Source organism: Berghia stephanieae, chromosome 10, assembly GCF_034508935.2.
Source record: "Berghia stephanieae isolate SIO BIC M18660-M18661 chromosome 10, UCSD_Bste_1.3, whole genome shotgun sequence".
NCBI classification, from domain to species: Eukaryota; Metazoa; Mollusca; class Gastropoda; order Nudibranchia; family Aeolidiidae; genus Berghia; species Berghia stephanieae.
Window position 1 is genome coordinate 46,975,358 of NC_088369.1, and position 25,999 is coordinate 47,001,356.

The window sequence follows — 25,999 nt, forward strand, 5'->3', positions numbered from 1 at the left end:
AATACTTGCAAACCATTTGTGACCCACCTCGCCATCTACTAGAATACTTGCAAAACGTATCGGCCGATATTTGAAGGAAGAGTTTTCTGGCCAAAATTTTTCGATAATTATTTGTTCATCGGGCGTCAGCGATACTCATCTCTGACGTACTCTGGCAAAACACATATGTGACCCATCGTCTCCTAACGGTATTGTGTCGGGATGGACCAGATGCTAAAAAGTCAAATTACAGCCAAACTGGTCAAAAACCTTTATTGCTGGTGTTGAGCACACTAAATTATCACATTCATTCTCTTCAATAAAACATTCAAACTCAACTCAAGTCTGATTTTTCTGGATTCAAATTCAGTTTTCAGCATCTTAATCATCCCGACTAAATACCGTTTTCAGCTGAGGGGTCACATATTTAAAAAATTTGCCAGAAAACTCGTCCTTCAAATATCGATCGATTTCAATGATTCTCATCTTGGCAAAAACTCTTAAACTTCGCCGAGTACCAGGTTTGAGAGTTTTTGCCAAGATGTGGTCTCGTGGTATGACAATCGCTATATGATCAGAAGGCCTTGGGTTCAAACCTCGCTCGGCGCATAGTTCAATCCTTGGAAAAGGCTCTTTACTCACATTTTCTCACCGTACTCAGGTGAAAAATAAGTGCTTGGCAGTTAACTGCGTTGTCTCTGTCGAAAAAAAAAGTTATATCGCCTTACAGGCGTCATGTCTCACCCTAGGTGTTACTTGTTCAGGGACCCTTTGTAAAGCGCTTTGAGCACGTTTTTGTTGATTTTGCGTTTTATCAAAGCTCAAGTAATAAACTAAAATAAATCAACCGGCTTCTAAAAAGAACGAAATTTTAAACACAGAACGTTTCCCGCTCAAACCCCTTCTTCAGGTAACAATGAAATATCAATAGAAACATTAGCTTATCCAGTACATTAATGTCTTTATTGTTTTGGTTTTTGGGTGGGTGGCGACGTGCATTAATTTGCAGGTCTGATAACCAAATTCATTATGGGCTCATTGTTGTCATGGAAATCCAAAAAAAAAAGTAACGTAAAATATTGTCCATGTTAAACTAGGCCCCTTAATTACTAGGTTCGGGGTTCACACCTACATTTCAGTGGGTGGGGATGTAGGGGGAGGGAATCGAACCACATCCTTAGTTGTCCTGAACCCCCTCCTTACCACCTACAGCAAAATCATCACATTTGGTACGACACAATATTATACATGTTTCTTATTCAGATTTATTTTGTACATCACAAACTTCGAAGAATGATCTTTATTTTAATCATTAAGACCCCGAGGTTGTTTTGGGGGAGAGCTTGTTTTGAGTTTAAAAAAATCAATTTTTCCGCTGGGTAAGCCCGCCATTTTGGGAAAATCCTGAAAATGATCGGTAATTACCAACTTTAGGAAAATCGTCACTTCCGTTACGATACAACCAACATTTTCTTATAGGGAATGAGATTAGCGGAAGAGTAGCGTCGACGAGAGACGCATGCGCACAACCAACATGACGTTCTCTCTCTAATAACTTTTCCGCCGGTGACGTCACAGACTATGGGTGACGTCCAATCAAGGGACGCTACTCTTCCGCTAATCACATTCCCTATTCAAATTTCCTTTGTACATCATAAAATTTAAAGAAAATGAACAGTGTGTTGTAGAGCATGTTTTGCTAAAGAAATTATGTATCGCAAGAACTTACTGCTATTGTGCTTGAGTGATAAAAGATATATATTTGTGTGTTATTTAGATGTGCAGTTTTGGGGAAAATCCTGGAAATGATGGGAAAGGAGAGAATTAAAGCAAGTGTTAATTTTGCCCACCAATCCGTCGTGCTGAAGGTGGGGCGTGACTTTGGCAAATAAAACTTGTGTAGAAAATGCATTATGATTTGTTGAAATTTTAATTTTATTATTATTTTTCCTATTTTTGTATTATGTGTCAATGTTAACATATCTGCAGGTCTGACATCCGAACGCAATTATGGGCCTAGTTTGACATTGTTGTAATGGACAATATTTTGCGTCATGTTTTGAGATTTCCGTTACAACATTGAGCCCATAATGACGTGGGTTATCAGACCTGAAAATAAGTGAACGTCGATTGATTCAATGACGTCATCGCTTCTTGTGTTCCATTAATCTCTTTCCATCATCAGAGAAGAATGTGATATTATCCAGGTCTGACAACCGGACGCAATTAGAAGCCTGATTAACACTATTGTAATGGAAATATTCTTCATCGGGTATTGGGTTACCAGACCTGTAAAGCAGCACACGTTTATCATTATGTATCCAAACCGACGAGTACCTATTAACAGGCCTGATGAACCAAATAGTTGTTGGAGGCTCATAGTTCTAATGGAAATACTTTTAATCGAAGGCAAAATCTCGTCCATTACGAAAATGTTAGATCGAGGCCTTATCAGCCCTTCAAATGCACGCACGTCGATTCAGACATATAAGGATTGGTTTTATTCTATTTTCAAATTCCAGATGGTTTTTACATTGATCACCCGAGCCCGGTCAGAAGACAACTGGCCTACAATTCACGCACGTGAGTTTTGGTAAATCTTGTGTGTGATCCAGCCATCAAACATGTCATAATTTTCTAACACAGAATTCTGTTTGTTTTTAATTATCTATTTCTATTTACTATTTTGTCTGGCTTTGAAATAAGCACGTTTATAAACTTTTGGCCAGAAAACTCTTCCTTTGAATATGGGCCGATTAAAATGGCCCTAATCTTATCAAAAACTCTCAAACCTGGGGCCTCGAGAGAGCAATAATGATGATGATGATGATGATGATGATGATGATGATGATGATGATGATGATGATGATGATGATGATGATGATAATAACAAAAGGAAATCTTTTCAACTTTTATTTCCACTCCTCAAACAGGTTCATAAAAACTCTAATGGCCATTAATAGGGCAGCATTTGACTTTAGATGTAACCATGTTCCATTAATAGGGCAGCATTTGACTTTAAATGTAACCATGTTCCATTAATAGGGCAGCATTTGACTTTAAATGTAACCATGTTCCATTAATAGGGCAGCATTTGACTTTAGATGTAACCATGTTCCATTAATAGGGCAGCATTTGACTTTAGATGTAACCATGTTCCCAATGAGAATAAAAATGTCCTCCATAAAAGGCGGTCCGTTTCAAAAATTCCACGGCCACCATTTGATTCCACCACGACGTGTTGCAAGCATGACGACCTGCCACGTTGCTGTTGTCTTTGGACTCCTTGTAAATCACAATTTGGCTTATCAGACCGGTAAATATGTACACGTTGGCCATTGCGGGTCCGAACAAAATCCTTTATTACTGGGAGATCATTTTTTAAAGCTTGCAATGATTGAACTGAGACCCAGAGTCTCGTTCCAGTTACGTCTGCATGGAATTTATACCGGAAACGGAAGGTCAATTCAAAATTAATCGTTACAGAACTTTTGCTTTTTGCAGTTCCGCAATGCTAAAATTCTACCCCTCCCCAAAAATAGTAAGTATTTGTAGGACAAGTTTTCTGTTCAAAATTTTAATTACGTATTCTTCATAGTAGATAATAATGGACCCTTTCAATAAGCGGTGATGGCTTTTGTATGAGTCCAAGTACAACCATGGCACCTTAGATGGAACGTGGTCTGTATGAAATGGAAATGTTGTCCGCTGATGGTAAATCAAAAATTTTGAAAAGCACTGGGCATCGTAAATTCTTGAAATCTACAACCTGGCCAAGCGTATCGATATTGTGTCTGGGTGGTTGCGTTGCCAAGTATTGAATTTAAAATGAACTTGTGAAAACGTTTGTATGTTTTATGCTGGACAAACATCACAATACGTTACATGTCATCGCCTCTCTCGTGGTCAGAACCATCTGGACAGCATCACAATACGTTACATGTCATCGCCTCTCTCGTGGTCAGTACCATCTGGACAGCATCACAATACGTTACATGTCATCGCCTCTCTCGTGGTCAGTACCATCTGGACAGCATCACAATACGTTACATGTCATCGCCTCTCTCGTGGTCAGTACCATCTGGACAGCATCACAATACGTTACCTGTCATCGCCTCTCTTGTGGTCAGTACCATCTGGACAGCATCACAATACGTTACATGTCATCACCTCTCTCCTCTCGTGGTCAGAACCATCTGGAGAACATCACAAAACGTTACCTGTCATCACCAATCTCGTGGTCAGTACCATCTGGGCAGCATCACAATACGGTACCTGTCATCACCTCTCTCCTCTCGTGGTCAGAACCATCTGGAGAGCATCACAAAACGTTACCTGTCATCACCAATCTCGTGGTCAGTACCATCTGGACAGCATCACAATACGTTACATTTCATCACCTCTCTCGTGGTCAGTACCATCTGGACAGCATCACAATACGTTACCTGTCATCACCTCTCTCGTGGTCAGTACCATCTGGACAGCATCACAATACGTTACCTGTCATCACCTCTCTCCTCTCGTGGTCAGAACCATCTGGACAGCATCACAATACGTTACCTGTCATCACCAATCTCGTGGTCAGTACCATCTGGACAGCATCACAATACGTTACCTGTCATCACCTCTCTCGTGGTCAGAACCATCTGGACAGCATCACAATACGTTACATGTCATCACCTCTCTCGTGGTCAGAACCATCTGGACAGCATCACAATACGTTACCTGTCATCACCTCTCTCCTCTCGTGGTCATAACCATCTGGAGAGCATCACAAAACGTTACCTGTCATCACCAATCTCGTGGTCAGTACCATCTGGACAGCATCACAATACGTTACCTGTCATCGCCTCTCTCGTGGTCAGTACCATCTGGACAGCATTACAATACGTTACCTGTCATCACCTCTCTCCTCTCGTGGTCAGTACCATCTGGACAGCATCACAATACGTTACCTGTCATCACCTCTCTCGTGGTCAGTACCATCTGGACAGCATCACAATACGTTACCTGTCATCACCTCTCTCCTCTCGTGGTCAGAACCATCTGGACAGCATCACAATACGTTACCTGTCATCACCAATCTCGTGGTCAGTACCATCTGGACAGCATCACAATACGTTACCTGTCATCACCTCTCTCGTGGTCAGAACCATCTGGACAGCATCACAATACGTTACATGTCATCACCTCTCTCGTGGTCAGAACCATCTGGACAGCATCACAATACGTTACCTGTCATCACCTCTCTCCTCTCGTGGTCATAACCATCTGGAGAGCATCACAAAACGTTACCTGTCATCACCAATCTCGTGGTCAGTACCATCTGGACAGCATCACAATACGTTACCTGTCATCGCCTCTCTCGTGGTCAGTACCATCTGGACAGCATTACAATACGTTACCTGTCATCACCTCTCTCCTCTCGTGGTCAGAACCATCTGGACAGCATCACAATACGTTACCTGTCATCACCAATCTCGTGGTCAGTACCATCTGGACAGCATCACAATACGTTACCTGTCATCACCTCTCTCGTGGTCAGAACCATCTGGACAGCATCACAATACGTTACATGTCATCACCTCTCTCGTGGTCAGTACCATCTGGACAGCATCACAATACGTTACATGTCATCGCCTCTCTCGTCGTCAGTACCATCCTCACTGTATGAGCCATTGCATCCCCTGGGCCGCGGGCTGGTGAAGTGAGTGAGAGCGAGAGCTAGCGAGATTGAATCCAACTCATTGAAACGGGTTGATATCCGGACCATAAATCTGGTTATAATTATTTCAATAATTTATTTCGATAGATACCAGAATTATATTTTGGATTATCTTTTAAAGAACAGGCTAAACGGGTCAGTGAATTTAACCAGTTGTCCATTTTCTCGATCTGGTTTGCGCTCAGAACTACCAACACCGTCTCCAAACATTCTGTTTAAAAATGGCGTCTTAAATCTCAGGGATCGAAAACATTGATTTAACATTTATTTAGCAAGGACTATCCCGCACAAATCTTTGGGCCTCTTTTTCGCTAACGAAGTGCCCGAATTCGCGTCAAAATATGGGACGAAGCCGTTTCGTATATGCTATTTTAAAAAATAAATTACGACGCTGTTTATCGATGAATATGACTGAAAGTTGGCACACAGTTAGAAAAAAGGTAATTTTAGATTATGTCAAGCGACAAAGCTCATACAATTACCAGAAGACCGTTAAAAATAGATTTTTACTCTTTGGAGTAAAATGTTTCTAAAACTACCGGGCGTTGAGGTTTTGTCGCTGACAAGGTAATACATGAACATTTCTTCTTTTTGGTTGTAAAATTTCATATGAATATGACGAGTACTTTTCTCGTATCTTACAAAACACCATCCTAATTTGCTCTTCAAGTTTCAATCTTTTAATCCACTTATTACGCAAGATACAACCAAAGGTCGAAAAAAAATGCCGAAAAAGCGTCCCATATTTTCGCGTTTTTTTTCCTCTTTGCGGGTCGTCCAAATAAATGACACCTTTGAAACTGCATAACTTGTTTATTTATGAATGGATTTTCAAAATTCAAAAACATTTTTACTCAGTGGAGATAGGGCTTTGATTTTAGACAAAATTTTTCCTCAAAAAGAGAAAAAAACATTTTTCATAGTCATTGCTTTATTTTATACGACGATTGTAAAATCAACGTAAATCGTAAACATTTCAGTGTTCTACATCAGGATTTAAATGTTAACGAACTGGCTAATGTTCATAGCAGGTTGGTGGCTGGAATCACTGTGGTCGACACACACACACACACACACACACACACAGGCGCACACACAGGCACACAGACATAGACACACAGTCAGACACACACATACATACACACACAGACAAAATACAGACACAAAGGCACACACAAACACAAACAGACAAACAGGCACACACAGACATACACACACACATACAGACACACACACAGACACACACACATACCACACAAAACACACACATACACACAGAAACACACACAGAAACACATAGGCACACACACAAAGACACACAGACAGACACACACTGACACACACACAAAGACACACACACAGACACACACACAAGACACACACAGACACACACACAAAGACACACACACAGACACACACTGAAACACACACAAAGACACACACACAGACACACACACATGCACACACACACATACACACAAACAAGACATTTACATAGACATACACACACAAAGACACACACAGGCACACAAACAGACACACACACATAAACAGACAGACAAACAGACTTGGTCTATCTCTCTCTCTCTGTGACTTTCTTTCTCCCTCTCTCTCCCTCACCCCCCCCCCTCTCTCTCTCTCTCTGTGTGTCTTTCTTTCTCCTCTCTCTCTCTCTCTCTCTCTCTCTCTCTCTCTCTCTCTCTCTCCCTCCCCTCTCTGTGTTATGTCTATTATAGATAATTGATAAGAGATGGTTACATAAGGTGACCTACACTTAAATCTAAAAGTCAGGAATATTTACTCAAGTCACTGCGCATGCTCCGAAAAAATGAATTGAAACATTTTGCCAAAAAAACGTCCTTCAAATATCGATCGATTGATATTGATCTCATCCTGATAAAATCTCTCAAACCTGGGACCTACCTTGTGAGGTCTTCCCCAAAGTCCAAATTGTAAACATGTATCTTTCCACAGTGCCACATTTATCTGATTAAAGGACAAGTTTTTGGTTTGCATGTTTTATTTTTATTTTTTTTTTTTGTTCTTTTTTTTTGTGCCTCAAAGCGGTATTAAGTCGGGTTGGTTAAGATAAAAATTGAATTTACAGCCAGAAATATCAGACTTGTGTTGAGTTTTTATGTTTATTGAGGAGAATGGATACCATATTTTAGGGTGCTGATGCCAACAATTTATATTGTTGACCAGTTTAAGATTTAATTCGGCTTTTAAGCATCTGTTCATTCCGACATAATACCGTTTTGAGACGATGGGTCACATATGTGTTTCCAGAGTACGAGGGACTTACAGTGAACTGGTCATCTAAAATCATATCTTGTCTCTCGATTGACCCAGACAAAAATACGGGTTGAACACGACGTGTCACATATCCATGTCTATCTGGGTTGCTCAGGAGTCACATATCCATGTCTATCTGGGTTGCTCAGGAGTCACATATCCATGTCTATCAGGGTTGCTCAGGAGTCACATATCCATGTCTATCAGGGTTGCTCAGGAGTCACATATCCATGTCTATCTGGGTTGCTCAGGAGTCACATATCCATGTCTATGGGTTGCTCAGGAGTCACATATCCATGTCTATCTGGGTTGCTCAGGAGTCACATATCCATGTCTATGGGTTGCTCAGGAGTCACATATCAATGTCTATCTGTGTTGCTCAGGAGTCACATATCCATGTCTATCTGGGTTGCTCAGGAGTCACATATCCATGTTATCTGGGTTGCTCAGGAGTCACATATCCATGGTTATCTGGGTTGCTCAGGAGTCACATATCCATGTCTATCTGGGTTGCTCAGGAGTCACATATCCATGTCTATCTGGGTTGCTCAGGAGTCACATATCCATGTCTATCTGGGTTGCTCAGGAGTCACATATCCCTGTCTATCTGGGTTGCTCAGGAGTCACATATCCATGTCTATCTGTGTTGCTCAGGAGTCACATATCCATGTCTATCTGGGTTGCTCAGGAGTCACATATCCATGTCTATGGGTTGATCAGGAGTCACATATCCATGTCTATCTGGGTTGCTCAGGAGTCACATATCTATGTCTATCTGGGTTGCTCAGGAGTCACATATCCATGTCTATCTGTGTTGCTCAGGAGTCACATATCCATGTCTATCTGGGTTGCTCAGGAGTCACATATCCATGTCTATCTGGGTTGCTCAGGAGTCACATATCCATGTCTATCTGGGTTGCTCAGGAGTCACATATCCATGTCTATCTGGGTTGCTCAGGAGTCACATATCCATGTCTATCTGGGTTGCTCAGGAGTCACATATCCATGTCTATCTGGGTTGCTCAGGAGTCACATATCCATGTCTATCTGGGTTGCTCAGGAGTCACTATCCATGTCTATCTGGGTTGCTCAGGAGTCACATATCCATGTCTATCTGGGTTGCTCAGGAGTCACATATCCATGTCTATCTGGGTTGCTCAGGAGTCACATATCCATGTCTATGGGTTGCTCAGGAGTCACATATCCATGTCTATCTGGGTTGCTCAGGAGTCACATATCCATGTCTATGGGTTGCTCAGGAGTCACATATCAATGTCTATCTGTGTTGCTCAGGAGTCACATATCCATGTCTATCTAGGTTGCTCAGGAGTCACATATCCATGGTTATCTGGGTTGCTCAGGAGTCACATATCCATGGTTATCTGGGTTGCTCAGGAGTCACATATCCATGTCTATCTGGGTTGCTCAGGAGTCACATATCCATGTCTATCTGAGTTGCTCAGGAGTCACATATCCATGTCTATCTGGGTTGCTCAGGAGTCACATATCCTTGTCTATCTGGGTTGCTCAGGAGTCACATATCCATGTCTATCTGTGTTGCTCAGGAGTCACATATCCATGTCTATCTGGGTTGCTCAGGAGTCACATATCCATGTCTATGGGTTGATCAGGAGTCACATATCCATGTCTATGGGTTGATCAGGAGTCACATATCTATGTCTATCTGGGTTGCTCAGCAGTCACATATCCATGTCTATCTGTGTTGCTCAGGAGTCACATATCCATGTCTATCTGGGTTGCTCAGGAGTCACATATCCATGTCTATCTGGGTTGCTCAGGAGTCACATATCCATGTCTATCTGGGTTGCACAGGAGTCACATATCTATGTCTATGGGTTGCTCATGAGTCACATATCCATGTCTATCTGGGTTGCTCAGGAGTCACATATCCATGTCTATGGGTTGATCAGGAGTCACATATCAATGGTTATCTGGGTTGCTCAGGAGTCACATATCCATGGTTATCTGGGTTGCTCAGGAGTCACATATCCTTGTCTATCTGGGTTGCTCAGGAGTCACATATCCATGTCTATCTGGGTTGCTCTGGAGTCACATATCCATGTCTATCAGGGCTGCTCAGCGGGTCGGTGACTCCTTTTTGTCTCATAAGTCAAGCAATTATAAGCGCGATCCATGGCCGGATGGGTGACAGTGGTCATGAAAATTCTGATCCTGACGTTATGTCCTTGCATTAGGCCCTTAACACATAATATCCCACTAGATTCTGGTGTAAATGAGTAACTGGCTATATAGGCAGTGATGGGTATTGCAAGAATGTTACTACAAAAAGGACGCCTTACAGGCCACTGGTACTGTATGAAATCAAAATATGGTTTCATATTGCCTGTTGAGGGAATGGATGGAACATTCATTGTAAAGTACATTGAGCGGGTTAAACCCGTGTAAATACGCTGTCTAAATATTTATATTTGTTGGTTTAAAAAAAAATTCATTTAAAACTCCACTCTTGATGAATTGGATTTTCAGCTCCAACCCATTCGGTGCCCAAGGTCAGCTGTCCCCTCCATCTGGCATGGCCTCGCCAAACGGCAACACAGGTCAGCAGTTCAACCCGTCCGCCATGATGTCTACCGGAAATATGGACCCCTCCAATCCTTCCGGGGGTCAATCCTATAACTCGGATCCCTCGAACCCCTCAGGGGGTCAAGTGGGGGTCGGCGGATTCTTCTCGAAAAGACAGTTTGATCCAAGTAAGTCCAAATCAATGGTCAGGGTTTATGGAAAGTTAAAGAAATATATATATATATATATATATATATATATATATATATATATATATATATATATATATATATATATATATATATATATATATATATATATATATATATATATATATATATATATATATATATATATATATATATATGCTATATATATGTTATATATATATATATGTATATATATATATATATATATATATATATATATATATATATATATATATATATACACATATTATGTTAATTTTCTTTGTGTGTCATGATTGAAATCTTGATGAGGGAATGTTTTTAAGGGAAAATGTATTACTATGTATTTTTATGCACTATGTGTTATAACCTCTGTCGGTCAAAGGCTTCTATTAGCCTGACTACATTATCTATGAAACATTTTTTAAATGCCGACAATAAATAAATATTTGAATTGAATTGAAAAAAAAAAAAGAAACAACATGAGTTGTTTTAAAGCCCAATAGCCATTCCGCTGTGATCAAAATGATTTGCAAAGGGTTCCAATCAACGTGCACTTTTATGCAGGTCTGATAACACAATGTATTACGGGCTCATTGTTGTAATAGAAACCTAAAACACTATGACGTAGAATATTGTCCATTACAACAATGTTAAGCAATATTAAACTAGGCCCATAATTGTGTTCGGATGTAGAGACCTGCATATATGAATACATTAGTTCTAACGTTTTAAATCAGCAAATACACCCAGTATCATATGTAAGGTCTGACATAATTTTTTTAAAACAACAAAAATAAAATAAATAAAAAATAAAAAATAAAACACGTGTTTTAAAATGTCGGCCAATGTTTATGTAATCATATCTGTGACACGAACTCAGTGTTTTAAAATGTCGGCCAATGTTTATGTAATCATATCTGTGACACGAACTCGGTGTTTTAAAATGCCGGCCAATGTTTATGTAATCATATCTGTGACACGAACTCAGTGTTTTAAAATGCCGGCCAATGTTTATGTAATCATATCTGTGACACGAACTCGGTGTTTTAAAATGCCGGCCAATGTTTATGTAATCATATCTGTGACACGAACTCGGTGTTTTAAAATGCCGGCCAATGTTTATGTAATCATATCTGTGACACGAACTCAGTGTTTTAAAATGCCGGCCAATGTTTATGTAATCATATCTGTGACACGAACTCAGTGTTTTAAAATGCCCGCCAATGTTTATGTAATCATATCTGTGACACGAACTCGGTGTTTTAAAATGCCGGCCAATGTTTATGTAATCATATCTGTGACACGAACTCAGTGTTTTAAAATGCCGGCCAATGTTTATGTAATCATATCTGTGACACGAACTCAGTGTTTTAAAATGCCGGCCAATGTTTATGTAATCATATCTGTGACACGAACTCAGTGTTTTAAAATGCCGGCCAATGTTTATGTAATCATATCTGTGACACAAACTCAGTGTTTTAAAATGCCGGCCAATGTTTATGTAATCATATCTGTGACACGAACTCAGTGTTTTAAAATGCCGGCCAATGTTTATGTAATCATATCTGTGACACGAACTCAGTGTTTTAAAATGCCGGCCAATGTTTATGTAATCATATCTGTGACACGAACTCAGTGTTTTAAAATGTCGGCCAATGTTTATGTAATCATATCTGTGACACGAACTCAGTGTTTTAAAATGCCGGCCAATGTTTATGTAATCATATCTGTGACACGAACTCAGTGTTTTAAAATGTTGGCCAATGTTTATGTAATCATATCTGTGACACAAACTCGGTGTTTTAAAATGCCGGCCAATGTTTATGTAATCATATCTGTGACACGAACTCGGTGTTTTAAAATGCCGGCCAATGTTTATGTAATCATATCTGTGACACGAACTCAGTGTTTTAAAATGCCGGCCAATGTTTATGTAATCATATCTGTGACACGAACTCAGTGTTTTAAAATGCCGGCCAATGTTTATGTAATCATATCTGTGACACGAACTCGGTGTTTTAAAATGCCGGCCAATGTTTATGTAATCATATCTGTGACACGAACTCAGTGTTTTAAAATGCCGGCCAATGTTTATGTAATCATATCTGTGACACGAACTCAGTGTTTTAAAATGCCGGCCAATGTTTATGTAATCATATCTGTGACACGAACTCAGTGTTTTAAAATGCCGGCCAATGTTTATGTAATCATATCTGTGACACGAACTCAGTGTTTTAAAATGCCGGCCAATGTTTATGTAATCATATCTGTGACACGAACTCCGTGTTTTAAAATGTCGGCCAATGTTTATGTAATCATATCTGTGACACGAACTCAAATAGAATATGTCGAGGTCAAACACGTTAAGCTTCTATTTATTTGTCTGAATGAATGTGTCTTTCCCAAGGCAAAATGTTTGGACAACTGTCACCCAGCACAGGGCAAAGCGGTGGCTCAGGGGGATCTAACTCATTCTTTGATCCATCAAAAATGTTTGGAGGTGGTGGCAGTGGTGGTAGTGGTGGTAGTGGTGGTACTGGTGGCGGTGGTAACGGTCCAGCTGGAAACCCCATGGCCCAAATGGGTGGGAACCCAATGGGAAACCCCATGACGAATGGGGGAGGCTCCAGTCAAACAGGTGAGCTGTCTGGTTTTATTGATGCTATACGTCTAGATAAAATACCCACAACATCTGTCTACAGGATATCATGTTCCTTCCAAATACAAAACTATGTGCAACACAATGCGTTTGTAGTCTGGTTGATAGAATTTAATAATAATTAATCAATATAATGGCTGTCTAAAACAATAACAAAGAGAGGAGTGACGTCAATGGTGTTTCTTCTTTAACATAATTTTTGGGCCAATGTCGATCTATCTAATCTAAATTGGGCCCTACAATGGTAAAAAGAAGTATTGATTTTTTAAAAAGCATTTATATAGAGCAATATCCACTAAACGTGCTCAAAGCGCTTTACAAAGGGTCCCTGGCCAACAACAACACTAACATGTAGGACGGGACATGTCGCCTGTTAGGCGATATTACAATTTTTCGGACAGAGACAACGCTGTTAACGGCCAGGTACTCATTTTACATCTGAGTACGTGAGAAAGTGAGTAAAGAGCCCTTTCCAAGGGCTAAATTATGAACCGAGCGAGGCTCGAACCCAGGACTTTCCGGTCCGAAAGCCAGTGTCATCCCACATTACCGCATAGCCGCATTTAAATGCAAAGCACTTACATAAAATTTCCGAATTGAATACGGTGTCAAATCATGTTCAGCAGACGACGGCAACAATGGGTAAAAACAACATTCTCTTTGACAAACTTTTCTTCCAGTTCAAAAGATAAAATTTATTGAATTCAAACATGGCCCCCACCATTGTTTGTTGTTGGCAAACGTGTGACGTATTGACATGACGTATTCCTCCGATGGGACCGATTCAATATAACAACGTCACTCATATTGACATGACGTATTCCTCCGATGGGACCGATTCAATATAACAACGTCACCCATATTGACATGACGTATTCCTCCGATAGGGACCGATTCAATATAACAACGTCACCCATATTGACATGACGTATTCCTCCGATAGGACCGATTCAATATAACAACGTCACCCATATTGACATGACGTATTCCTCCGATAGGACCGATTCAATATAACAACGTCACCCATATTGACATGACGTATTCCTCCGATAGGACCGATTCAATATAACAACGTCACCCATATTGACATGACGTATTCCTCCGATAGGACCGATTCAATATAACAACGTCACCCATATTGACATGACGTATTCCTCCGATAGGACCGATTCAATATAACAACGTCACCCATATTGACATGACGTATTCCTCCGATAGGACCGATTCAATATAACAACGTCATCCATATTGACATGACGTATTCCTCCGATAGGACCGATTCAATATAACAACGTCACCCATATTGACATGACGTATTCCTCCGAATGGGACCGATTCAATATAACAACGTCACCCATATTGACATGACGTATTCCTCCGATAGGACCGATTCAATATAACAACGTCACCCATATTGACATGACGTATTCCTCCGATAGGACCGATTCAATATAACAACGTCACCCATATTGACATGACGTATTCCTCCGATAGGACCGATTCAATATAACAACGTCACCCATATTGACATGACGTATTCCTCCGATAGGACCGATTCAATATAACAACGTCACCATATTGACATGACGTATTCCTCCGATAGGACCGATTCAATATAACAACGTCACCCATATTGACATGACGTATTCCTCCGATGGACCGATTCAATATAACAACGTCACCCATATTGACATGACGTATTCCTCCGATAGGACCGATTCAATATAACAACGTCACCCATATTGACATGACGTATTCCTCCGATAGGACCGATTCAATATAACAACGTCACCCATATTGACATGACGTATTCCTCCGATGGGACCGATTCAATATAACAACGTCACCCATATTGACATGACATGTTCCTCCGATGGGACCGATTCAATATAACAACGTCACCCATATTGACATGACGTATTCCTCCGATGGGACCGATTCAATATAACAACGTCACCCTATTGACATGACGTATTCCTCCGATGGGACCGATTCAATATAACAACGTCACCCATATTGACATGACGTATTCCTCCGATGGGACCGATTCAATATAACAACGTCACCCATATTGACATGACGTATTCCTCCGATGGGACCGATTCAATATAACAACGTCACCCATATTGACATGACGTATTCCTCCGATGGGACCGATTCAATATAACAACGTCACCCATATTGACATGACGTATTCCTCCGATAGGACCGATTCAATATAACAACGTCACCCATATTGACATGACGTATTCCTCCGATAGGACCGATTCAATATAACAACGTCACCCATATTGACATGACGTATTCCTCCGATGGACCGATTCAATATAACAACGTCACCCATATTGACATGACGTATTCCTCCGATAGGGACCGATTCAATATAACAACGTCACCCATATTGACATGACGTATTCCTCCGATGGGACCGATTCAATATAACAACGTCACCCATATTGACATGACGTATTCCTCCGATGGGACCGATTCAATATAACAACGTCACCCATATTGACATGACGTATTCCTCCGATGGGACCGATTCAATATAACAACGTCACCCATATTGACATGACGTATTCCTCCGATAGGACCGATTCAATATAACAACGTCACCCATATTGACATGACGTATTCCTCCGATGGGACCGATTCAATATAACAACGTCACCCATATTGACATGACGTATTCCTCCGATAGGACCGATTCAATATAACACGTCACCCATATTGACATGACGTATTCCTCCGATGGACCGATTCAATATAACAACGTCACCCATATTGACATGACGTATTCCTCCGATAGGACCGATTCAATATAACAACGTCACCCATATTGACATGACGTATTCCTCCGATAGGACCGATTCAATATAACAACGTCACCCATATTGACATGACGTATTCCTCCGATAGGACCGATTCAATATAACAACGTCACCCATATTGACATGACGTATTCCTCCGATAGGACCGATTCAATATAACAACGTCACCCATATTGACATGACGTATTCCTCCGATGGGACCGATTCAATATAACAACGTCACCCATATTGACATGACGTTTCCTCCGATAGGGACCGATTCAATATAACAACGTCACCCATATTGACATGACGTATTCCTCCGATAGGACCGATTCAATATAACAACGTCACCCATATTGACATGACGTATTCCTCCGATGGACCGATTCAATATAACAACGTCACCCATATTGACATGACGTATTCCTCCGATAGGACCGATTCAATATAACAACGTCACCCATATTGACATGACGTATTCCTCCGATAGGACCGATTCAATATAACAACGTCACCCATATTGACATGACTATTCCTCCAATAGGACCGATTCAATATAACAACGTCACCCATATTGACATGACGTATTCCTCCGATAGGACCGATTCAATATAACAACGTCACCCATATTGACATGACGTATTCCTCCGATGGACCGATTCAATATAACAACGTCACCCATATTGACATGACGATTCCTCCGATAGGACCGATTCAATATAACAACGTCACCCATATTGACATGACGTATTCCTCCGATAGGACCGATTCAATATAACAACGTCACCCATATTGACATGACGTATTCCTCCGATAGGACCGATTCAATATAACAACGTCACCCATATTGACATGACGTATTCCTCCGATGGACCGATTCAATATAACAACGTCACCCATATTGACATGACGTATTCCTCCATAGGACCGATTCAATATAACAACGTCACCCATATTGACATGACGTATTCCTCCGATAGGACCGATTCAATATAACAACGTCACTCATATTGACATGACGTATTCCTCCGATAGGACCGATTCACTATAACAACGTCACCCATATTGACATGACGTATTCCTCCGATAGGACCGATTCAATATAACAACGTCACCCATATTGACATGACGTATTCCTCCGATAGGACCGATTCAATATAACAACGTCACCATATTGACATGACGTATTCCTCCGATGGGACCGATTCACTATAACAACGTCACCCATATTGACATGACGTATTCCTCCGATAGGACCGATTCATATAACAACGTCACCCATATTGACATGACGTATTCCTCCAATGGGACCGATTCAATATAACAACGTCACCCATATTGACATGACGTATTCCTCCGATAGGACCGATTCAATATAACAACGTCACCCATATTGACATGACGTATTCCTCCGATAGGACCGATTCAATATAACAACGTCACCCATATTGACATGACATTTTGAAGCTGAATGCAAATGAATGCAGTGAACATGCAACTGTTGCCAGTAAAAGCCAATTTGTCACTTCGTCTAAGAAAGACAATCTGCTTCATTTTAGAAAATGGCCAAATAGTCAAGGTCAAGTTCGAATCAAGGATCGAGAAGTATCGTCTCGTCGAAGAAATGAAAAAAAAAAGGACGAATGATTTTGGTCTAGCAGGCTTTTTTCATTTTTAGATTTGTCGGTAATTTTGTGCTTGATGATAAAATTTTCTCATTGGCTTCGCGGAACAATGTTGACAAAAAAGAATAGATAGAGTATTTTGTTACTGGAGAGTTTCAAGGGAGGTTTAAGATTACGCCATCAAATTTGGTTGTGGACTTGCTAGAATTACGTAGATAAATAAATAGTATACTCACAATAACGTCAAAAAGGACTGAGTACGTATAACGACGACATTGCAGATTTTTTTTCGTATTGATTTGAATCAACGAATGATAAAATTAACCTGAATTGTCGTAGAAGGTTTGCAACTTACTCGTTATCTGTCTGTAAAAATAGTTTTCATTATTATTATTATTATTATTATTATTATTATTATTATTATTATTATTATTATTATTATTATTATTATTATTATTATTATTATTATTATTATTCTTCTTCTTATTATTGTTGTTGTTGTTGTTATTATAAAATGTTATTAGTATCATTATAATTCAACCATAAGGACCGAGCACATCCACATACAATCCATTTTGAGATGAATGGTCAGATATAGACGCTATAAGCAGGTATTTTTCTATGTTTATTTTCTTATTTCAAATCAAGGTGGCGGAAGTCCTTCAGGTGGAAGTCCATCGGGCGGAAGTCCTTCAGGTGGAAGTCCTTCAGGTGGAAGTCCATCGGGCGGAAGTCCTTCAGGTGGAAGTCCTTCAGGTGGAAGTCCTTCAGGTGGAAGTCCATCGGGCGGAAGTCCTTCAGGTGGAAGTCCTTCAGGTGGAAGTCCGTCAGGTGGAAGTCCTTCAGGTGGAAGTCCTTCAGGTGGAAGTCCTTCAGGCGGAAGTCCTTCAGGCGGAAGTCCTTCAGGTGGAAGTCCTTCAGGCGGAAGTCCTTCAGGTGGAAGTCCTTCAGGCGGAAGTCCTTCAGGCGGAAGTCCTTCAGGGGGAAGTTCATCGGGCGGAAGTCCTTCAGGCGGAAGTCCTTCAGGCGGAAGTCCATCAGGCGGAAGTCCATCAGGTGGAAGTCAGACTAGTGGTGGAAATCCTTCAGGAGGCGGAAGTAATCCAGGAAATTCCCAAGGCCAGTTGTCGCCACAAAATCCGTACACTTCCAACACTGGCTCAGGGGGACCCAGCAACATGGGAGGTCTGGGGAACCCTTCCAGTCCCAGTGGTGCCAATCCCGGTAACCCTGGCAACATAAAAAACCCTGCATCGTCTGGGGCCACAGGTATGTCATCAGCCGGCGGAGGAGGAATGGGAGGCGGATCTTCTCCATCAGGTGGCAGTGGAGGGCAAACGGGAAGTGGGGCTCCATCCGGTGGCTCTGCTCCATCAGGAGGTGGGTCGGCTCCATCAGGAGGTGGATCGGCTCCATCTGGAGGTGGGTCGGCTCCATCAGGAGGTGGATCGGCTCCATCTGGAGGTGGATCGGCTCCATCAGGAGGTGGGTCGGCTCCATCAGGAAGTGGGTCGGCTCCATCAGGAGGTGGGCAAGGCAGCGGTGTGGCATCAGGTGGTAGTCAAAGTCCTAGTGGTAGCGGTAGTAGTGGTGGTAGTCCAGCGGGTGGTACGCCCAGCGGTGCTGGTAGTGGCAGTGGAGGAGGTGGCAGTTCAGCGCCTTCAAATTCAAGTCCGTATGGGACTAAACCCAATCCAGCATCTGGGGGTGCCAGTGGTAGTAGTGGTAGTAGTGGTGGTAGTGGTGGAGGTAGTAGTAGTAGTAGTAGTAGCGGTGGAAGTGGTGGTGCCGGGAGTGGTAGTGGTGGTTCTGCCCCTTCCAATAACAGTCCTTTCGGTGGTAGTGGTGGTAGTGGTAGTAGTGGTAGTAGTGGTAGCAGTGGTGGTACTGGCGGTGCTGGAAGCGGTAGTGGTGGTAGCGGTGGTAGTGGTGGGTCTCAGCCATCTAATAACAGCCCGTACGGTCAAGGAAATGGTGGAAGCGGTGCCGGAAGTGGCCAAGGAGGTGGGGCTCAACCGTCGAATAGCAGTCCGTACACTGGCGGTAGTGGTAGCAGCAGTAGTGGCGGCAGCGGTAGTGGCGGCAGTGGTAGTGGCGGCAGTGGTAGTGGTGGGAACACTGGTGGTTCTCAGCCGTCCAACTCCAGTCCATTTGGTAGTGGATCAGGCGGGTCTGCGAGTGGATCAGGAGGTGGCGCAAGTAGTGGCTCAGGACCTACGAGTGGTGGGAATACAGGCAGTTCGAATCCGGGGGGATTTTCAAATCCTAGTGGTGGTAGTGGTAGTAGTGGCGGAAGTGGTAGTGGTAGTAGTGGTGGTAGTGGCGGAAGTGGTAGTGGTAGTGGCGGTAGCTCCCCAAGCAACTCAAGCCCCTATGGTAATGGCTCTGGAGGTTCAGGAAGTGGTGGTAGTGGCAGTTCTTCGAGTGGAGGAAGTCAAGGGGGTTCGAACCCTGGAGGATTTTCAAGTCCAAGTGGAAGTAGCGGAGGTAGCCAGTCTGGTTCGTCCAATCAGATGCCGTCTGGATCAGGTCAAAGTTTGACCCCGCCTAATGGCGGAGCGTCCGGATCTGGCACCGCCCCCAACCAGCAACCATCGGTAAGTGGCTGAAATTGCAATCAATAAAACATAAGATAAAAATAAATACGTGAATAACAATTTTTAAAATAATAAATGCGTGAATAAATATATTTTCTTCTTTGTAAAGGGCATTGCAGACGTTTGGTGGATATTGCGCTAGACAAATGCTCCAGTCGGAGTTGTTCCTTGAACACTTCTGACAACTCACTAGGACTAAAATGACGTCACAATACAAGTCCAAATGTCACCCCGACCAACAAAAGTGAAATAATCGGCTGTAGAGCGGAATGCCAGTTCGGACACCAACTGCATTCACCGTCTATTGTTACCCTTAAATTGAATAAGAATTGTGGCATATAGCTGGCATCCTATCGAACACAACAAGTAATAAATGCACGATAAATTTAAGCCAGACGATGAATTACACGAGATACGTATCCTGTCATTCGTTTTTGATATCCATTTTTCTTCCCTATTTCAAACATCAGCCCCCCCCCCCCCCATTCCCCTTTGATGTAATACCTTTTTGACTCGATGGGTCACTAATGAGTCACCACCAACGTCCAACGTCAAACCCAATCTTTTTCCACAGGGCAGCTCCGGCTCGCCAGCCCAGCCCAACCAAAACGTCTTTGGAGGTCAGAGTGGATCCGGCTAGACGTCCCAAAATGACGCGCGACGTCAGGAAATCTGTGAGACGAATCGGGACGTCTCAAGACACCAACAACGTCATGAGACGCCTTGAGACAAATATTTTAACAATCAAACATTAAAAAAAGATAGTCTTTGTTTTGTTTTGTTTCTCATTTCTTCTATTTGCGCGCGGCAATGTGGTCTTGTGGTATGCCACTAGCTTTCGGATCGGAAGGTCTTGGGTTTGAACCTCGCTCGGCGCATAGTTGAGTCCTTGGAAAAAAAAAATTTACCCACAATATCTCATCGTGCTCAGGTATAAAATGAGTATCTGGTCGTTAACAGCGTCGTCACTGTCGGAAACAAATTGTAAAATGGCCTAACAAAGTATGCCGACTGACGATGTGGATGAAGACCACAGAAACATGTGTTTCGGCCATATATAAATGTGATATATATATATATGTATATATATATATATATATATATATATATATATATATATATATATATATATATATATATATATATACTATAAACAGATTGAAAAGATAACATTAGTGAGTTAACGGTGACGTTTCCAACCTACAGTGAACGACAAACGGCGTGAAAGAAAACGAAGATCTCTCCTCGGAGTCTTAACTTCCACATCATTCGTCGATCGTTGTAGGGTGGTAACGTCACCGTTAACTTGCTATGAACTCTCTCTTCACCGGACATTTTCTGAATTTTCCCGTGACGTCATACCCAGCCAACACAAAATAGATTTTGTTAATCCTAACATAAAAGGAATAAATACAAATTACATCATTTGGTTCAGCGAAACCAGTTGCCAGTACTGCATTAAGATTTCAGAAATATAAACGAAGAAAATCTACCATTGGTTTTGTGTACAAAAGAAATCTAATTGAGAAAACTGTTGTTTGTATCGACTGTGACGATGTCCCAGGAGTTGGTATGTCGTCCTTGCGTGTCCCAGGAGTTGATATGTCGTCCTTGCGTGTCCCAGGATTTAACGATGTGCCAGGAGTTGGTGTGTCGTCCTTGCGTGTCCCAGGAGTTGGTATGTCGTCCTTGCGTGTCCCAGGAGTTGATATGTCGTCCTTGCGTGTCCCAGGATTGACGATGTCCCAGGAGTTGGTATGTCGTCCTTGCGTGTCCCAGGATTGCGTTGTCAATATGTCGTCCTTGCGTGTCCCAGGATTAACGATGTCCAGGAGTTGGTATGTCGTCCTTGCGTGTCCAGGAGTTGATATGTCGTCCTTGCGTGTCCCAGGATTTAGACGATTCGTCCCAGGAGTTGACATGTCGTCCTTGCGTGTCCCAGAGTGAAGTTGTCTGCGATATCCCAGGAGTTGGTATGTCGTCCTTGCAGTGTCCCAGGAATTGTACGATGTGTCCCAGGAGTTGGTATGTCGTCCTTGCGTGTCCCAGGATTTACGATGTCCCAGGGAATGTTTGCGATGTCCCAGGAGTTGGATATGTCGTCCTTGCGTGTCCCAGGAATTGACATGTCGTCCTTGCGTGTTCCAGTGACATGTCGGATCATGTCGTCCTTGCGTGTCCCAGGAGTTGGAATGTCGTCCTTGCGTGTCCCAGGAATTGACGATGTCCAGAATTGTATGTCGTCCTTGCGTGTACCAGGAGTGTTGTCGGCAGAATTGATGTCCCTATGAGTTGGTATGTCGTCCTTGCGTGTCCCAGGATTAACGATGCCCAGGAGTTGGTATGTCGTCCTTGCGTGTCCCAGGAGTTGACGATATCCCAGGAGTTGGTATGTCGTCCTTGCGTGTCCCAGGAGTTGACGATGTCCCAGGAGTTGATATGTCGTCCTTGCGTGTCCAGGAGTTGGTACGTGTTTGCAGTCCAGGAGTTGGCATGTCGTCCTTGCGTGTCCCAGGAGTTGGCATGTCGTCCTTGCGTGTTCCGGGAGTTGGATGTCTCCTTGGTAGTGTCCATTGCGATGTCCCAGGAGTTGATCATGTCGTCCTTGCGTGTCCCAGGATTGACGATGTGCACAGGAGTTGGTATGTCGTCCTTGCGTGTCCCAGGAGTTTAACGATGTCCACGAGTTGGTGTCGTCCTTGCGTGTCCCAGGATTAACGATGTCCCAGGAGGTTGCGGTGTCCCAGGAGTTGAGATAGTCAGTCCTTGATGCGTTCGTGTCCAGGAGTTGACGATGTCCAGGAGTTGACATGTCGTCCTTGCGTGTCCCAGGAGTTGACATGTCGTCCTTGCGTGTTCCGGGAGTTGACGATGTCTCACGAGTTGGTATGTCGTCCTTGCGTGTCCCAGGAGTTGACGATGTCACGAGTGGAGTGTTGACGATGTCGCCTTGACGATGTCCCAGGAGTTGGTATGTCGTCTTTGCGTGTCCCAGGAGTTGGTATGACATGTGTCCCACGAGTTGCATGTCGTCTTGCGTGTTCCAGGAGTTGACATGTCTCAGGAGTTGGTATGTCGTCCTAGCGTGTCCATGTGTTTGCTGTCCCAGGAGTTGGCATGTCGTCCTTGCGTGTCCCAGGAATATGTCGTGTCCTGCAGTCGAGTTGGTATGTCGTCCTTGCATGTCCCAGGAATTGACGATGTCCCATGAGTTGGTATGTCGTCCTTGCGTGTCCCAGGAGTTGACAATGTCACAGGAGTTGGTATGTCGTCCTTGCGTGTCCCAGGAGTTGACATGTCGTCCTTGCGTGTCCCAGGAGTTGGTATGTCGTCCTTGCGTGTCCCAGGAGTTGATATGTCGTCCTTGCGTGTCCCAGGATTTAACGATGTGCCAGGAGTTGATATGTCGTCCTTGCGTGTCCCAGGAGTTGATATGTCGTCCTTGCGTGTCCCAGATTTCGTGTGCCAGGAGTTGGTATGTCGTCCTTGCGTGTCCCAGGAGTTGATATGTCGTCCTTGCGTGTCCCAGGATTTAACGATGTGCCAGGAGTTGGTATGTCGTCCTTGCGTGTCCCAGGAGTTGATATGTCGTCCTTGCATGTCCCAGGAATTGACGATATCCCATGAGTTGGTATGTCGTCCTTGCGTGTCCCAGGAATTGACGATGTCCCATGAGTTGGTATGTCGTCCTTGCGTGTCCCAGGAGTTGTACGATCCCCTTGCGTGTCCCAGGAGTTGGTATGTCGTCCTTGCGTGTCCCAGGAGTTGGTATGTCGTCCTTGCGTGTCCCAGGAGTTGACGATGTCCCAGGAGTTGGTATGTCGTCCTTGCGTGTCCCAGGAATTGACGATGTCCCATGAGTTGGTATGTCGTCCTTGCGTGTCCCAGGAGTTGACGATGTCCCATGAGTTGGTATGTCGTCCTTGCGTGTCCCAGGATTTAACGATGCCCCAGGAGTTGGTATGTCGTCCTTGCGTGTCCCAGGAATTGACGATGTCCCATGAGTTGGTATGTCGTCCTTGCGTGTCCCAGGATTTAACGATGCCCCAGGAGTTGACGATGTCCCAGGAGTTGATATGTCGTCCTTGCGTGTCCCAGGAGTTGACGATGTCACAGGAGTTGACATGTCGTCCTTGCGTGTCCCAGGAGTTGACATGTCGTCCTTGCATGTTCCGGGAGTTGACGATGTCCCAGGAGTTGGTATGTCGTCCTTGCGTGTCCCAGGAGTTGACGATGTCCCAGGAGTTGGTATGTCGTCCTTGCGTGTCCCAGGAGTTGACGATGTCACAGGAGTTGACATGTCGTCCTTGCGTGTCCCAGGAGTTGACATGTCGTCCTTGCGTGTTCCGGGAGTTGACGATGTCCCAGGAGTTGGTATGTCGTCCTTGCGTGTCCCAGGAGTTGATATGTCGTCCTTGCGTGTCCCAGGATTTAACGATGTGCCAGGAGTTGGTATGTCGTCCTTGCGTGTCCCAGGATTTAACGATGTGCCAGGAGTTGGTGTGTCGTCCTTGCGTGTCCCAGGATTTAACGATGTCCCAGGAGTTGATATGTCGTCCTTGCGTGTCTCAGGAGTTGACGATGTCACAGGAGTTGACATGTCGTCCTTGCGTGTCCCAGGATTTAACGATGCCCCAGGAGTTGACGATGTCCCAGGAGTTGATATGTCGTCCTTGCGTGTCCCAGGAGTTGACATGTCGTCCTTGCGTGTTCCGGGAGTTGACGATGTCCCAGGAGTTGGTATGTCGTCCTTGCGTGTCCCAGGAGTTGACGATGTCCGAGGAGTTGACGATGTCGTCCTTGCGTGTCCCAGGAGTTGGTATGTCGTCTTTGCGTGTCCCAGGAGTTGGTATGTCATCCTTGCGTGTCCCAGGAGTTGACATGTCATCCTTGCGTGTTCCGGGAGTTGACGATGTCTCAGGAGTTGGTATGTCGTCCTTGCGTGTCCCAGGAGTTGACCATGTCCCAGGAGCTGGCATGTCGTCCTTGCGTGTCCCAGGAATTGACGATGTCACAGGAGTTGATATGTCGTCCTTGCGTGTCCCAGGAGTTGACATGTCATCCTTGCGTGTCCCAGGAGTTGACCATGTCCCAGGAGCTGGCATGTCGTCCTTGCGTGTCCCAGGAATTGACGATGTCCCATGAGTTGGTATGTCGTCCTTGCGTGTCCCAGGAATTGACGATGTCACACGAGTTGGTATGTCGTCCTTGCATGTCCCAGGAATTGACGATGTCACAGGAGTTGGTATGTCATCCTTGCGTGTCCCAGGAGTTGGTATGTCATCCTTGCGTGTCCCAGGAGTTTACGATGTCCCACGAGTTGGCATGTCGTCCTTGCGTGTCCCAGGAGTTGGTATGTCGTCCTTTAGGCCCATGGAGTAGGAGTTTGTTCTGGTTTCTGTTTGGTGAAACGGACAATGGCAATTGTTTGCTATCCTTTGAATAGAACGCAAGTCTATCGCCAAGTACTTTCCGCCAGATTTAATAGACCCAACTACCCAATCACTGCTGGGTGGACAGGGGGGTCGTCTGCACCTGGAATTGATCTTGGTCACTTTGCATGTAAATCGA

At 43.5% G+C, this 25,999-nt stretch overlaps 1 protein-coding gene across 3 annotated transcripts in view; it reads left to right on the forward strand.

Annotated features, from left to right (window-relative positions):
• LOC144955881 (uncharacterized) overlaps positions 1-21,197 on the forward strand; it is a 22,026-nt gene extending 829 nt beyond the window's left edge. Inside the window, exons 2-7 of one of the 3 annotated variants that reach the window (XM_078886133.1) lie at positions 2,502-2,562; positions 10,508-10,731; positions 13,142-13,372; positions 18,480-18,572; positions 18,663-20,428; positions 21,003-21,197. In XM_078886133.1, coding sequence (XP_078742259.1) covers positions 2,502-2,562; positions 10,508-10,731; positions 13,142-13,372; positions 18,480-18,572; positions 18,663-20,428; positions 21,003-21,068 — 2,441 coding nt within the window. In that variant the 3' untranslated portion in view covers positions 21,069-21,197. Of the gene's footprint in view, positions 1-2,501; positions 2,563-10,507; positions 10,732-13,141; positions 13,373-18,479; positions 20,429-21,002 lie in introns of all 3 variants that reach the window. The other 2 variants (XM_078886132.1, XM_078886131.1) reach the window with 2 other exon arrangements.
• Positions 21,198-25,999: the final 4,802 nt, after the last annotated feature.